At 33.8% G+C, this 15,770-nt stretch overlaps 1 protein-coding gene across 41 annotated transcripts in view; it reads right to left on the reverse strand.

Moving 5' to 3' along the window:
- RFX3 (regulatory factor X3) overlaps positions 1-15,770 on the reverse strand; it is a 304,192-nt gene that overhangs the window by 43,540 nt on the left and 244,882 nt on the right. For all 41 annotated transcript variants that reach the window (XM_078368376.1, XM_078368367.1, XM_078368342.1 and 38 more), the window contains 5 exons: positions 14,678-14,793; positions 14,030-14,184; positions 10,065-10,162; positions 6,209-6,358; positions 390-598 (listed from right to left, as the gene is read on the reverse strand). In XM_078368376.1, the coding sequence (XP_078224502.1) occupies positions 390-598; positions 6,209-6,358; positions 10,065-10,162; positions 14,030-14,184; positions 14,678-14,793 (728 nt within the window). The remainder of the gene's footprint in view (positions 1-389; positions 599-6,208; positions 6,359-10,064; positions 10,163-14,029; positions 14,185-14,677; positions 14,794-15,770) is intronic.

Raw genomic sequence — 15,770 nt, forward strand, 5'->3', positions numbered from 1 at the left:
AGACTAGTGTTAGGCTTCAAGAAAGTAGCCTAAATAATGTATGTTGCAAGAGGGAGGACAGTAGCCCTTTTCTGATTACTGCTGAACACATTATCTAGACTGGAATCTCAGATGTTCCCATCTGAGAACACACAGGGCTTTGAGCAAGAGATTTCTTTTCCTAGAAGAAAGTTTGTTTCCCTAAGTTTCTTGATACACTTCTATGATGTTGTCATCACTGAGTTGGGTTGAAGGTAGTTATAACAGGGAGTTTCTACAAACTAAAGTCCTTACTCATTTCTTTTCTTTTGTCAGAGAAGCATACACATACACATAGACATACACATACATATCCACATACATACTTGCAGAATATGAAGAAGAAAGCTTAGGAAAAACCTAGATGATACCTGTAGAAAGACCATTTTAGCAGAAATTGCCTGGCGGCTTTAGGAAAACTGGGTCTTCCTTCATAGGGTTTCAGTGCTTGCATCATCACATTGTCAAGCCACGCAGCCCACTGCTCCAGGGTGCTCTGCTGCTGAAGAGTCATCTTGAAGTCTGTTTCTAGTCTCTGAACCATGTTGTCATCACACTGGCACACCCAGGAAGCCTGCTCCTGAGACAGTAACACGGAAAGCAAAGAAAAAGTTCAACTCAGCATCCTTTAATTGAATGTCAGCACACACACCAGATGCAAAAACAGAAAATTATAATAAAAGCTTCAAATAGTTAAGTGAATCCAGAAAATAAACAACGACTTGTCAATTATTAAGGTAACACAATCTGTCAGTTTTAAGGGATGAATATATTTCCTTGCTCACTCTGGTACACAAAAAAGTGATGTCACATATAAGTATAACTTGGTTTTTCTATATTAACTAGTCTGTGTAAAAGACTAAAATACATGATTACTTCAAAAAATAGAAGTCTGAACCTACAGTAGGCAGGGTTTTCCATTCTATTCAGCTTTCAAAAGTTATCTTTTTGTTTCCCATCAGATAAAACTTTAAAACCAATTCATTTAAGGAAATTTAGGGTAAGTGAGACAGACAAATAGATAGAATTGACCAAAAGTGGTCCCCTCAAGATTAAAACAGAAATAAATACTGAATGGTACTAGGTAGAAGCATATGCTGTTAAGACTTTTATGAATTGGGAACAGAAATATCAAGGGATATCAAGGCAAGGCTATGAATGCAAATTAATTCAGAGAACCGAAAACAACAATAACAACAACAAAAACTCTTTGGAGAAAATGTAGATATGCTTTGTGCCAAAAAATGTGCTTATTGCAATTTTCCTTCTGGTTCTGGGTGGGAAATTTCATGTTTGGTAACAGCAATGAAAATAGGAACTTTTAAGGCTACTTTTCAGTGGTTGCTGTAAGCTTTGTAATGTTTCTAGTGCTATGTTGTATTTTGATATTTAAAAAAACCTATTCACTCAAGGAAAACATAATTCTTTGGTAATGTAATATTTAACTAGGAATGAGAAGATATAGACTTTAGTTCTTTAATTAACAAAACTGACCTCAAGCAATTAATTTATCAGTTTCCCTAAGCATAAAATTAGAGAAATAAAATTTAATGAAAAATTTTAACCTAGGTTCACTGTGTCCAGATAATTTTGTCAAGATAGATGTCTTTGGAGAAGTGTCTTAGAGGCTCATATATATATACATATATATATGAATTTTTCTCAATAGAGTGTCTATAGCTTTTTTCTATATGCTCTCAAAAAATAAGTTCATTCGAACTGACAACTTCAACTGAATAAATCCATTATCTCCATCTTCTAGTTCCAGTATCTCTCCTGATCCTACAGACTTTACCTATTTGAGGGAATTTCAACCTTGAGGCACTTCAAATGCAAAATGCCCCAAACTCAACTTATTTTATTTTCCCAGGGAAGCATACTGTTTCTTCTACATTGCAGCTGATGATACTATTCACTGTCTTTTTTTCTCTTATCTAATTAGTCATAAATCTTTTCAGATTTTACCTTCTAAATACCACTTTTAAATGTTTTAAGTAGACTGAAATATAATTATAAAAAAAGTAAATATGAATAAGCAAAAAGGAACAAAATATTAAGAATACTTAAAATGACAACAGTAAGAGATTATAACATGTTGATGTATGTACCTTTCAGACTTTCCACATGCATACATAAATATATCTATGCACATATTATCATATATACATATACTATATTATGCATACATTAATATTTTATATATTTGTATTATAAAACTCTTATTCAAATATTTATACATTTTATATTCTTATACATACTTAAATGTTTAAAATGAGAGATCAAATTATATTTTCTATTAGCTATTCTGCTTAGTTTCACTTAGTAATATATAATAACCATCTTTCCATGTAGGCAAATTAGACCTATATTTATTGTCCACTGAATGAATTTGTTTTATTGCATAATATACCATTATTTATATAACCAATCCCACATAGTTAGTAGACATTTGTTTGTTCCAACATTTTAGTATTATAAATAAAGCTGTAATTAGTAGGATAGGTGTTTTTGTTTGTTTGCACATTGATAATTGGAAGGAGAAACTTACCAGTATTCATGAAGGAATTTAATTTCATTTTTTACCATAAATTCAAGCTCACTATTTACTTGGAAGTTAGTTTTTGCCAAGAAAAGATAATTTAAAACCAAACTTAGAGAAATAAAACCACAGCACATTATTCTGGCTTTTCAAAATACTTTATATTATACTTCATTTTACTACTCTCTAAAGTGAAAATATACTAACAATAGAGCACATTGTAAATATTCCCTTGTGAAACAAATATAGATATTTCAAGTCTATAATTGAAAAAGCTAAGGATATTTAGAGATTTCCTTAACATAAAAAAATATATATCCAAAATGAAAAGTAGTCATGAGTTTCAAAATCAGAATACCTTTTAAATACAGAAACACAAGTATGTGCAATAGCTAAGTTATCAGGTCAGTTCACCCAAACCTATTTAGCCCGTAATGTAGATTTCAAAGCCTACCCATTTACACACAGAAAAATTAGAGAATGATGCCATTGTAATACTATCAATTAATAAGGAAACAGGAAACCAATTATCCTGCAATAGAAAAATTATCTTAAACGCACAAAGAAAAGAAAATTTAATTAGAGGAGCATAAAGTAGTGAAAAATGATATATGGATATCCTGAAAAGAACTTTTGGTACTTTTAAGCTCTTAGTGTATTATAATATTGACACATATGTAATTTCATTCTTTTAAATAGAAGTCTCCTTATTACAAGAGTGTCATTCTTATCTTGTCAGATTATTGAGGTTCATGTTATAGGAGTTGGGATGACTTCCAAATGAACTGAAGATGGGGATAATGGTGAAATGAGAGGCAAAGGACTCTGGGAAAATCTGGCAAAAGAAGGAAAAGAATAGGAAAGAAACAAGGGTGTTAAAGATGAAAACTGCTAACTTGAGAAAGAGATTACTCATTAAAATGTACAGCAGTGTCAAAAGTAAAATGTAGGGGGAAATGAAGGGCACACTATTGTGTCATGGTACTCTGAAGAAAGGAAGAAGGTTTTGGAGGGCAGATGCTGAATAATACTGGTTTTAGCAACAACGAGTATCATGGTAGATCCAGAAAAACATGATACTCAAAAATAGAGGAAAAGAAAGGGTATTCTCAAAGTTGGTGGGGAGGGTAAGCAGTCTAGTAGATATAACACTAAACATTCATATGCGAAGATATCAAGATTAATGCTTATAACAAGGGAAGAACTCATTTGTAGAAATACTTCATTGAATTGCAGATACTCAAATACATATGTGTATTTATACATATAATAATGCTAACAGAACACTGAAACCCTTTCTCAGATATTAGAAATAATTCTTTAAAATGTTTTCTGTTACTGAGCTTAAATTACTTTTGAAACTAGAAGTTGCCTTCTTCAACTTTTTAAAAGATACTTTTAAACATATCTTTCCTGCAAAAAGATTTGAAATAAATGTTACAGTATAGATTTTAAGGCAATATAAACTTTTAATGCTCTTGCTTATTCAATTAATGTAAATTATATTGAAATATATAAAGTAGATGGTTTTGTAAAGCTGAAAAAGTCTGTTCTTGTAAAGAACATATTTGTATGTGTGTTTGTGTTTTTGTAGACGGATATTTTTTTAAAAACTTTATATAATAATTTAAAGATAGATGATAGATAGATAGATAGATAGATAGATAGATAGATAGACAGACAGAAGTTTGAACCCAATCCATGAAGACCACAATGAGCAACTAATTTATTATACTCTACAATGGATCAAGCCCAAATATTACTTTTTGGTATATTTTAAATGATAAAAGTAGGTGAGAAGTAGAAATTAAAATATCTAGAAAATAAAATGATAATCAGTTTACTTTTAAACAATGGTATTGTTTTTTTAACAGCCTTATTGAGATGTAATTCACATATTATACAATTCATTCATCTAAAGTATGCCATTCAAAGGCTTCTCTTAGTATATTTACAAAGCTGTACATCACTCACCACAATCAATTTTAGACCTTTTCATTTTTTCTCAAAAATTAACCCCAGGCCTTTTATTTGTTACCTCCCAATCTTCTCAATCCCCCAGCCCTAGGCAACCACCAATCTACCTTCTGTCTGTACAGATTTATCTATTCCTGAATTTCATATGAATGGAATCATGCAATATGTCGTCCTTTGTACCTGGCTTTTTTCACTTTAGCATAATGTTTCCAAGATTCATCTATGCTGTAGAATGAATCAGAACTTCATTTCTTTTTACTGCCCAATAATATTCCATTGCATGGATAGATCACATTTTGTTTGTTAATCAGTAATGCACATTTGGGTTGTTTCTGCTTTTATGTGGCTGATACAGTGCTGTTATGAATATCTATACATAAGTTTTGTGTGGACATGTTTTCATTTCTCTTGGGTATATAACAAGGAGTTGAATTGCTGAATCATATGATAACTCCACGCTTATCTTTTTGACAAATTGCCACACTGTTTTCCTAAGTGGCTACAGGATTTTATATTCTGAACAGCAGTGTATGAGTTTCCAATTTTTTCACATCCTCACCAATGGGATATATTATTATAGGTCTTTTTGCTTAGACCCATTTTAGAGTATATGAAATGGTGCCTCACTGTGGTTTTGACTTGTATTTTCCTGATGGCTAATGACATTGAGTATCTTTTAATGTGCTTATTGGCCATTTGTCTGTTTTATTTGTCTGTTATCTACTCAGACGTTTGTCCATATTTAATCAGGTTGTCTTTTACTACTGGGTTGTAATAGTTCTTTATATATTCTATATCCAAGTCCTTTATCAGACATGTGATTTGCAAAACTCTTCTCACATTCTTGGGGTGGTCACTTCACATTCTTGATGGTCTCTTTTGAAACTCAAAAGTTTTAAATTTTGATTACGTACAGTTTATGTAGTTTTCCTTTTGTTGCTTATGCTTTTGGTGGACAATGGTATTGTTTATATATGGCAACATTTAGATTCATTCCTTTAGTGTCAGAAATAAAATGTTGATATTGAAATTCTATAATGTTTCTAACTTAGCTTTCAAAGTGTACTTTAAAGTACAAGTGGGTAACCTGATCACAAGGTTAAAAATATTTTTTCATTGGACTATTACAATAGCTGAACTTACTGTACATAATCCTTTTCAAGTGAATAAATACTTACTAGACAGCTATAGTAAACTTCGAAATAGAATTGTTCTTAGTTTTTCAAGGAGGGGCACTAACTTAGAAATATCTCTGCATGTCATGGTACAAATGATTAAAGACATAAACAATAATCTCAGATAGGTGCTATATGGTGGGGAAAGTGAAGCCACAGTACTTAAGTAAACTGCCAAAGATCTCACAGCTTATAGATGAAAGAGTTTAATTTCTTGCCTGTCTTTAATGACTGTGACCTTTATTATTCCACTAACTATTCAGCAAGTCCTGGTGATACATTATGTTGTCTTTTAGAACTGTAAATGTGAGCTGACTTTAACCACAAACAAGGGAGCAGTATAGCTGTATCTGGGTCAAGCTCCTCTCTTTCAGGACACTGTGAATATAGACACTGCCTGTGTATAGATGAGACTTTGAAAACAAATTTTGATGATTCACATTAAGAACAAATAGGGTATCTTTCCTTAAGAGACATACTTCACAAGAAAACAGAGTACCTGGACATTGGCAAAGTCGACACGGTTGAGGTCATTGAGCATCTGGTTGATTTGGGAAGTGTTCTGAAGCACTGCACGAGCTGCCTGGGCCAGGTGATTGAGCGATGTGTATCTTCGCAGAGTCTGGGCAAAGGCACTTACAGCGGCAACCTGTAAAGCAATCCAATTAAGTTGGGATTCTGTTTTCTCCAGTAAAAGAAATCACTGCAATCTTCGAATCTTTTTTCCTTTGCCAAATTTTAAATGCTTTCCCCTGACACTTATTTAAAATTCATTTGGTGAGAGAGTTTACTTGTAAATTATAGCATTTAAATCTCTAAACCAAGTATTATTTTTCTTTTTAGTAGGTTGAGGTCAAGACTAAAACAAACTTCCCCATTCTTTGATGTCTGACTGTAGCATTAATTAAACCAGCCTTAGGCTGGACGTGGTGGCTCATGCCTGTAATCCCAGCACTTTGGGAGGCTGAGATGGGTGGATCACGAGGTCCAGAGATCAAAACCATCCTGGCCAACATAGTGAAACCTCGTCTCTACTAAAATACAAAAATTAGCTGGATGTGGTGGCGCACGCCTGTAGTCCCAGCTACTTGGGAGGCTGAGGCAGGAGAATTGCTTGAACCCAGGAGGCGGAGGTTGCAGTGAGCTGGGACTGCGCCACTGCACTCCAGCCTGGCACCTGGTGACAGAGCAAGACTCTGTCTCAAAAAAGAAAAAATTAAACCAGTCTTGCAAGTAACTACTCATTTACAGTGAGAAATGACTTGAGTAGGGAAGCAGGAAAAATGTTGGTTTTCATTCCTTTTTAACTGCTCTTTGGATAGTCAACTAGAAACTAGGCAAATTTTAAAAGTAGGAATGTACAGTTTGGTTTTTCAAATAAAAAGAGAAATAAAAATTCCTACTCTTTGAGTTTGAAAATGCATGTCAGAGCATTACCATTCAGATGTATTCTTACTACCTTTATTTTGTAGAATCAAGTACGTTTGAGGTGAAATTATCAAAAGCAAACAATCAGAAGAAGCATTTTTTAGAATTGGAGTTTCTTTTTGTTTTTTTGAGATGGAGTTTCGCTTTTGGTACCCAGGCTGGAGTGCAATGGCATGATCTCAGCTCACCGCAACCTCCGCCTCCTGGGTTCAGGCAATTCTCCTGCCTCAGCCTCCCGAGTAGCTGGGATTACAGGCACGCGCCACCATGCCCAGCTAATTTTTTGTATTTTTAAGAGAGACAGGGTCTCACCATGTTGACCAGGATGGTCTCGATCTCTTGACTTCATGATCCACCTGCCTTGGCCTCCCAAAGTACTGGGATTACAGGGACTTAGAGTTTCTTTAAAAGGGCTATGCAGTAAATCTCTATTTGCCTCTCAAATCTACTTTCCATTTTTCTTCATCTTGTTCTGTGCCCAGGAAGATTGATCTGAATGGACCACATTAACCTCCCACCTTGTTCTCTGGCTTCCACCTGGGTTTGACCAATGACAGGCACTGGCAGGAGATGGAAGAATGGGAAGAAACAGTGGTTGCTAGGGTACTTATTCTCTACAACTTCTGCTTGCTGCCTGTTTTAGCAGAGCATGCCTTCTTTTTCTAATGTTACCACAGTCCTGAAGGAAAGAGTGGAGCTCCTAATGCCACAGCTTTCACCTTTCACCCCTTCATTCCTAGGGATGGTTAGGATTCCCACTATTGCTAGCCCTGGGATGCTTTACTATCCTCCTTGATTTTTTTCAACTTTGTTCATACCTTTGGAGATAAACTCTTCTTAAACATTCTTAGATTATCCCTACCTTTGGGTGCATGATTTGTTTCCTGTTCAGATCCTGAGTATAGTTATGTTGAAAGATAGCAAAGATAATGCAAAAAAAAATTCTAAATAAAATCTAAATCTCATAATCTCAAGGAAATTTGTTATGTGTGTAATATAGATCTAATGATTTTAACCTTTTAAAAATATATTTAAAATCTGACATATTTACAGGGATGTATAGTATTGTACTCAATCGCTATATGGGTATATAAGGTGCAAGTAGTTGAATGATCAGTTGGGAGTGGTAGAGGGTGTTCACAGGGAACAGGATGCTGTATCTTGACAGTGAGATGTTTGAGGACTATTTGCAACTCAGGGGAAGCTCACATACCCTCACAAAGGAATCTTATTCCATTTTTGTGGTTTAAATTAATCCAGTATATACTGTGCCAGGCTCTGGGTTAAGTGTCTTACATATATTATCTTATTCCAGTCTCATAACTATCCTATTAGACACATATTATGATTTAAAGAAGTAGCTTGCTCAAGATTGCAGAGAAACTCCATTAGTGATAGGAACTAACCCGGGCATTTTGATTCTAAAAGCATAGTAGTTGGAAGGCTGTCTCCTATGTCAGGGTAAATTGTCTCCATTAATTGAATGTGGAGAGAGAAAAAAAGACTACATATCAGTGAAAGCAGAAGAGACTGCACCCTCTACTGTAGTGAATCATTCAAGCCAACTCTGGAGGTCAATGAGATGGCCAATGTTGCAACTGGATTGTTACCACATTAACTTTGACAATACCAGGAAAGGAAGTGCTTTAGCTGTTTGAGATATTATTACAAATGTGACGGACAGAAAGTTGAAAAGGATTCCTCGATCATAATCAAAGACAATCTTCTTTTTTGCACACCTCAATGTGGTACTCTACAACAGCACTGCCAAAGAGAACTCTCTGTAGTGATGGGCATGCTCTACATATATGCTGCCTAATATGGTAGTCAGCAGCCAAAGGAGGCTACTGAGCACTGGAAATGCAGCCAATGTGACTGAGGAACTAAATTTTTCATTTCACTTAATTTAAAATTCTAATTTAAATAGTCACACGAGGCTGGCCCTAGGGGATAGCAACAAGTGGCTGGCCCTACTGTGACAGCACAGCTCTAGAGGAGCAATCTAATCTGGGCACATCAATGAAATGTTGCCTTCTATATGTTTATTGCAAACTTTAAGCCCAAGCAAAAGAACTGGAGGCTACTTACAGTCCCACAGAGGTTTGTCAGCTAAAATAACTTCAATTTATCAACTCTGCCACCAGATTCAAGGGCAAGGTATATTGTTGGAGTCTGATAGTAAATACAGTCATTGACAAGAAGCCACAAATGTGATTTCTGGTACCAACATTTAAAAAAAATTTAGACTCTGTCCAATCTTGCTATGGGGATGTGTTCAGAGATAAACTGAAAGTAACATGGCTGATAGAAGAAAAAATACAGACTAAAATTTACATCTCTAGCTAAATAATACACATTCCTGAGATATATTGATTAATTGTGAGTTCATTATTCACTTGATTCATAAAAGCATTCTCCAGTGTTTAAAAAAAAAAAACCCCAAAACATCCTGAAAAAGCAAAAGAATATTAATTTATATGAACTTTTTTGCGTACAGGAGGAAATTTTAGAAATAGAAAATTCCTTCAAATGGAAACTATTTGAATATTCTAGGTTATTACTTTAATATTTAAAATTAAACATTTATGGTTTATGTGCTTCTTATATAGTTTAGAATATATATATATATATATATATATATATATATATATATATTTGGCTAATAATTGTTTAGAAAGATCTTGTAAATGCACCACACTTAAGAAGCTTCTCTAGTCTCTTTGAAAGGAACATTCTCAAACATCCCTTGTGCAAGTTCTTTATTACATGGTTATAAAATACAAATATAAAAATTAATTTTAAAAGATGATATATATTATAACCTCAACATTTTATATATATAATACCATTTGATGGGATAGATGTAAAGCTGACGATTCAGAATAATTTCCTAAACACAAAAGAAAAAGCAAGGACATAAAGTATACCTTGGTTTGTATCATTCTCTGTGGAATATTGTTCATGGCATTGGAAAGCCAACCTTCAAGGCTTTTTGCAAAATTTCGAATGGCTTGGGTCAAGGCACCTAAACATTAAAGAATAAAAGCAGAATGAAAAAAGTATAAAATAATATTAATCTTTACGCTAGAATAAAAGAAAACGCTTGTACACGTATCTGATAAAGCACAGAACTCGTATTGACCTCATTTATGACACTTTAACATTATTTCTAACTTTTTAAAGCATCTAAGAATTATATATTGGGCTTTTTCTTTTAAAGTTATTTTGTTCCCTGATAGTTATGACACTATTTTGGGAAAAAAAGGATACAAACATTTTTGCTTACAGCAACATATACCAGTTGTGAATATACTTATAGAATTTTCGTGCTTGAAAAAAGCATTCCTTTCATTAATAGTTTTGTGCTAAAGGCTATGTATTTTCTTAGAAATTCTTCATCTTGTTTTTTCAAGCTCTTAATCTATTTTCATTTCTTTTGTTAAAAAGAAAAATAATGCAAAGCTTTCTCTCTTTGTGTAACTATTTACTTAAAAATCTATGAATTGGAGTAATTCTCTCATTGTTGAAGGGTAAAAATTAAAATTGTCTGAATTGAAATTTTTGAATAACTATTTTCCATTTCACTTGGCAGGTAGAGATAAAAGATCAGTAGAATAAAATTGCAGTCACAGAAACCCATATTCTTAAGATATTCCTAAAATAGTTCATTCCGTATTCTTGATGTATCTGTTAAAACCTGAAATAGGGATAGGTCCCATGACAGAAGATTTTATGGTGGTCATAAAATGATTAGAAGCATCTTCAGTTATCAGTGATGACTATAAATATTTTATTAGAAAAAATCTGCTTATTGAGATTGCTATATATTAGAGACAGAATACTTTTCTTGTTCAATAAGTAATTCAGTTAATAGTATTTTACTTTCTGTGCCTAAGGCTCCGCAGTAGTGTAGAGAACAAATTTTAGATATTTAGTAGGTAAGTGTCTGAAGCACCCACAGCACAAAATTAAACTTTGTAGCTTCTCTATAATGGGGTGGGTATCAAAATATGCTGTCTACTATAGGAAACACAGCCCCGAGAATATTAATGTTACTAATAGGCTTAAATTCCTTGGTTTTTCTTTCTGTGCTCAAATGAGTCTGACATGATTCTCTATGACTTCTCTTAAGAGCAGGTGTTAGAAATAATTTCACTTACTCATGTTATTTGCAAACAATATAAATTTTACTATTCCAATAATAAAGACAACTAAATGCATTTTTAAGAGATTTAACTATTCAAAACTGGAAGACAAGATTGGAATGGGCTAAATGTTGGCTAGGAAAAATACTAAAGCAGTGCAGATCCTTAACCACGAGGATCACCTACTGGAAACACTGAATTTGAAATTTCTTGAGAATCAATCTCTTGAAACCTCCAAAGCTTCCCACTTTAGCCAAAAAAAAGGAAAAAGAAAAAAAATATTTTTCTGTTGTATCATGTGCTAGAACCATGGAGGGCAGGGATGAATGAAAATGAAAAAGAGTGAAAAAAAATTTGTTCAAGGTTAGTTTTGGCAATCTGCATTTTCCATTTTTCCTAGAATGAGTGTACAATAATTACTTAATCTGAAAAGTACCCCCCAAATCTATAAATGTTACTTTAAAAATATTTATTATGGACCTTGTTTTATCTAGATAAATTTAATGCAAGGAAAATTAGATAAGAAAATATATATTTTGTATTTTAAATAATTATAAGTTTTTTTTTTCCTACTAAATCATATTCTGGGCCACCTTTGTTTATACTTGTAATTGTACATTCAAGTGTTGCCCATTGAGTGTTCATACAATTAATATTTTTTTTTCAGATAAATGTATTTTAGAATATAGTAGCTTCAAGCTGACTTTAAATTAGTGTGATGTGCAGACTTTTTTTTAGTTAAAAAAAGAAATCCCATCTGGACAGAAAATGGTAGAGTGAAGTGCTAGTAGCCAGGAAAATACAATTTTTAAAAATAAAATTAGGTTCGTTCTCTCTATAGGGATTCTTGCATGTACAAAATTGTGCAGATTGACAACTTTCAAAGGCTCATGAATGGATGGATTGGAATTTAAATTCTATTCTAAAGCTGATTTGTTTCAACCTGCTCAAGATTAATATTAAAATGCATACAAACAGAAGATAGCTATTTAAATTGTAGTTTAAGCTTTATTTTGTTATACCTCATTGAAGAACAGGAATTAAATTTCCAAATTTCCCTGGTAGAGTGTTATATCGATCAATGCATCTTATAATTTCAGGGAAACTATAAAACTACTTAGGTGTCGGCTGAATGTAGAGACAAGCTCTTTGACAGAATAGAAAGGTTTTCAAATCAAAATTTGCAAAAGACAAAGGTCAGTGTATTGTGTACCTAAAGTTATGGGCTTAAATCAAACTAAAATTGATACAAGATTTAAATTAGGGAACTGTTAAGTTCACCAGTTAAAGGCTTATGATGCTGTTATAGAAGCAAAAGATTTTAGAACTGTTTAATGAATACTGATGTTGTTAATTTGCCTCAAAAAAGAAAATACTTGCTGACATCCCTTCTTTTATCTCATGAGAAAAATTTTATGTTGGTAACAAGATGTCATAGGCTAATGAGCTACCCTATGCAACTTCTTATAAACATCTCTAAGGATTATCACTCAGAGCACAGGAAGCAAGAGAAAAACAAGGAAAATCCAATTCTGGAACATAAATCGGTAGAGAATTTAGCTAGTGAAACTTTCCAAAAAATCACTTTTAATCAACCTTTAGTCAGGAAACTTGGTGTAGATAGAGTAGAATATATAAGCAATTTAGAAAATTTTGAGATAACATCGACTAATATTTTTTTTACTTATTCCTACATAAATTTATGTGTGTTCATTAATATTATATGGAAACATATTTGAGCATACATTTTAAGGTGGTCAGGAACATATTAAAGATCTCATACCTTCTGTTGTCTTTTACTATTTAGAAAAAAGTGTAAGCATACAATTCTTCCCCTTTTGTTCTACTAAATTCTTATTTTCATATTTTCTAGAATAACACAAATCATCTGTGAAGAGTATACTTTACCTACGCAGTAGCCAATTTCACAAGCTGCTTGTTTTTACTTTATTAATGTCAACATAAAATAAAAACTGTCTCATTTCTTAAAAAGTTAAGGTCACTAGTGTGTACTTATACAGATGTAGGCATAAAATACTTTCAGTTGCCTTTAACAATATCTGTGGTAGCGTTTATATAGATACTTGCAGAAAATAGCTTTGTTTGCTACAAAGTAGTTTAAAAAGCACCATCACTTAAAAAGGTAATCTAACCTATCTATGTAATTCCCATTTTCTTCATAGTGGGACTACAATGCTTGTGTAGTTACAAAGATTTTTCTCTCAAAATGCCAGTTAACCATTACTGTTAATGGAAACTGCACTTGTAGTTCCTAACATGATGTAGGTGACAAAGAAAATGCTGTTATAATGGAATTCAACTTCACTGGAAATCAAGACAGATTCACTTCAAATCAAAAGCAACCATGAAGGAGGCTGGCCTAGCAATGACAGATTTCCATAATTTTTGGCTTTATGAAGGGGACTCTGTCCTTGGGTAGAATAATTTTTACATGGTTGACTGGCCTTGTAGTATTCTTGGAATTAGTTTACTGGGCTGTAATATCTACAGGTTGGCATATATATATATATATATATATATATATATACTGAAAAATAGATAATCTTTTCCCTTTTAGTACAGTTTTGCTTTAGGCTGCTTTTATGCAATATTCTGTGTTGCATGTTTTCTATCTGGCAAATCTAAATGAAATTAGAATCATTCTAGATTGCAATGTCACTTCTCAAAACTTCCTAAGTGGAATGTATGAGAATAAAAGCATCCGTACTCGTCTGCATTTAACTTACTAGGAATAGGTCTAAGGACGTCGGGGATGAGAATCTCCACCAAAGCCTGGTACATCCCATGGTCACAGTTACACATCCATTTCAGGATAGACTCATGTTTGCACAGAGTTATCAGCTTTGCTTTCGGAAGTCGACTTTCTATTTCACTCAGATTGCTGGTGTGAATAAATGTAGCAAATGAATAGATGGCAAATGAGGATAAAAAAGAAAATGGACTTTAAAAATAGTTTAAGTTTACCAAATATTACTGAAGTTAGAACTATACTACCATTGCACTGGTGCCATACAGCTGGATAGATAGACAGATAGATAGATAGATAGATAGATAGATAGATAGATTAAACACTCCCCCAGAGCTGTCTATGCACATTCATATTTTCTGACGGTATGAAACACAGATATGATCGTAATTCCATGAGGATGAAATAACTATACCACAGTCTCCAAAATCAATACAAATGGGAGCTATACATACAGACTGAAACCTCAAGAGAGCAGTTCGTGGTTTATTTCCAGAATGGCCAAAACATCAATCTATTCAATTAATGTTATCAAGAAAGGTTCACAACTGGTATACATATCTCTAATTTATTAGCTGTGACATCTACTCAGCCATTAAAATGAATTGGAAAAGATGTTGATTCTGACCTCGATTCAGTAATGGTAGTGCCATCAGTTGGAGTAGAGGGAGAATAGCGCCAGAATGTTTGCCACAATTTTTCTATCAGGCTAAATTGAAGATTCACAACAACATCCAATATTGCCTAAAAAAACAAAATGAAAGATTAAGCAGGATAACATTCTTCTCAAAATGGACTCATGTCACCTCACTTCTACCTCTTTTTTCTTCCGTTTTTATTCTTGCTTTCCTTCCTCTCCAGTTTCTTTCTTTTTCAAATTCCTTTACCTACTACTTCCTTCTGCCTCTATAGCTATTGTCACCCTACCTATTCTTAGACATGGAAGGGTACAGAACATAGATTCAATTTACATCAGTCCTCTTTGGGCTAACCACTGACCATCAAAGAGGATGAAAGCGAAGGGTGTGGAGGTGCTTTTGTGTGGCAGATGGAGTTACAGGTGAATTAGAATTTGCTCTGTCTAAGGCAGCTGACCAGGGGTTTCAGTGTGTTCCCAGCCAGACAGAGGCTACGGCAGAAATCATGGAGTCAGCAGGCTTTCAGTGGATACTGCCTCTCTGGGCATAGCATTCAACATTAGAGAATCCAATCCTATCTCTGCACACTTTCTTTACAGAACAGCTTTAAGACTATCTTGCTTTTCAAATCTTGGCGGCCTCACCTCCTCTTTCTGCTTAATTTTATCTCCTAGAACTATTTCCCAGATGCATCAAAGACATTTTTATAGTGTTTAAATCTACCACTTTCCCTGTTAACTGGCGATGATATTTAATTTTACCCTGCCATTGCAATTAGTTTGTAAATAAGGTAAAAGCAGTCACAAAACCAAACAATAACTTGTTTGTGCCAAGAACACATGATTCTGTGATTATTTTGGGCATTAAAAGACAGAAGTCGTTAGTAGAATGTGATCCATGTCATCAGCACTGAGGCAAAGGTAAAACATCCCCACAAAGATCTACAAGATTCATGGAAGATGTAAGAAATCAGTGGACATTAGCTGGGCACGGTGGCGCGTGCCTGTAATCCCAGCTACTCAGGAGGCTGAGGCAGGAGAATTGCCTGAACCCAGCGGGGGAGGTTGCGGTGAGCCGAGATTG

This window comes from Callithrix jacchus, chromosome 1 (assembly GCF_049354715.1).
Source record: "Callithrix jacchus isolate 240 chromosome 1, calJac240_pri, whole genome shotgun sequence".
Lineage (NCBI taxonomy): Eukaryota > Metazoa > Chordata > Mammalia > Primates > Cebidae > Callithrix > Callithrix jacchus.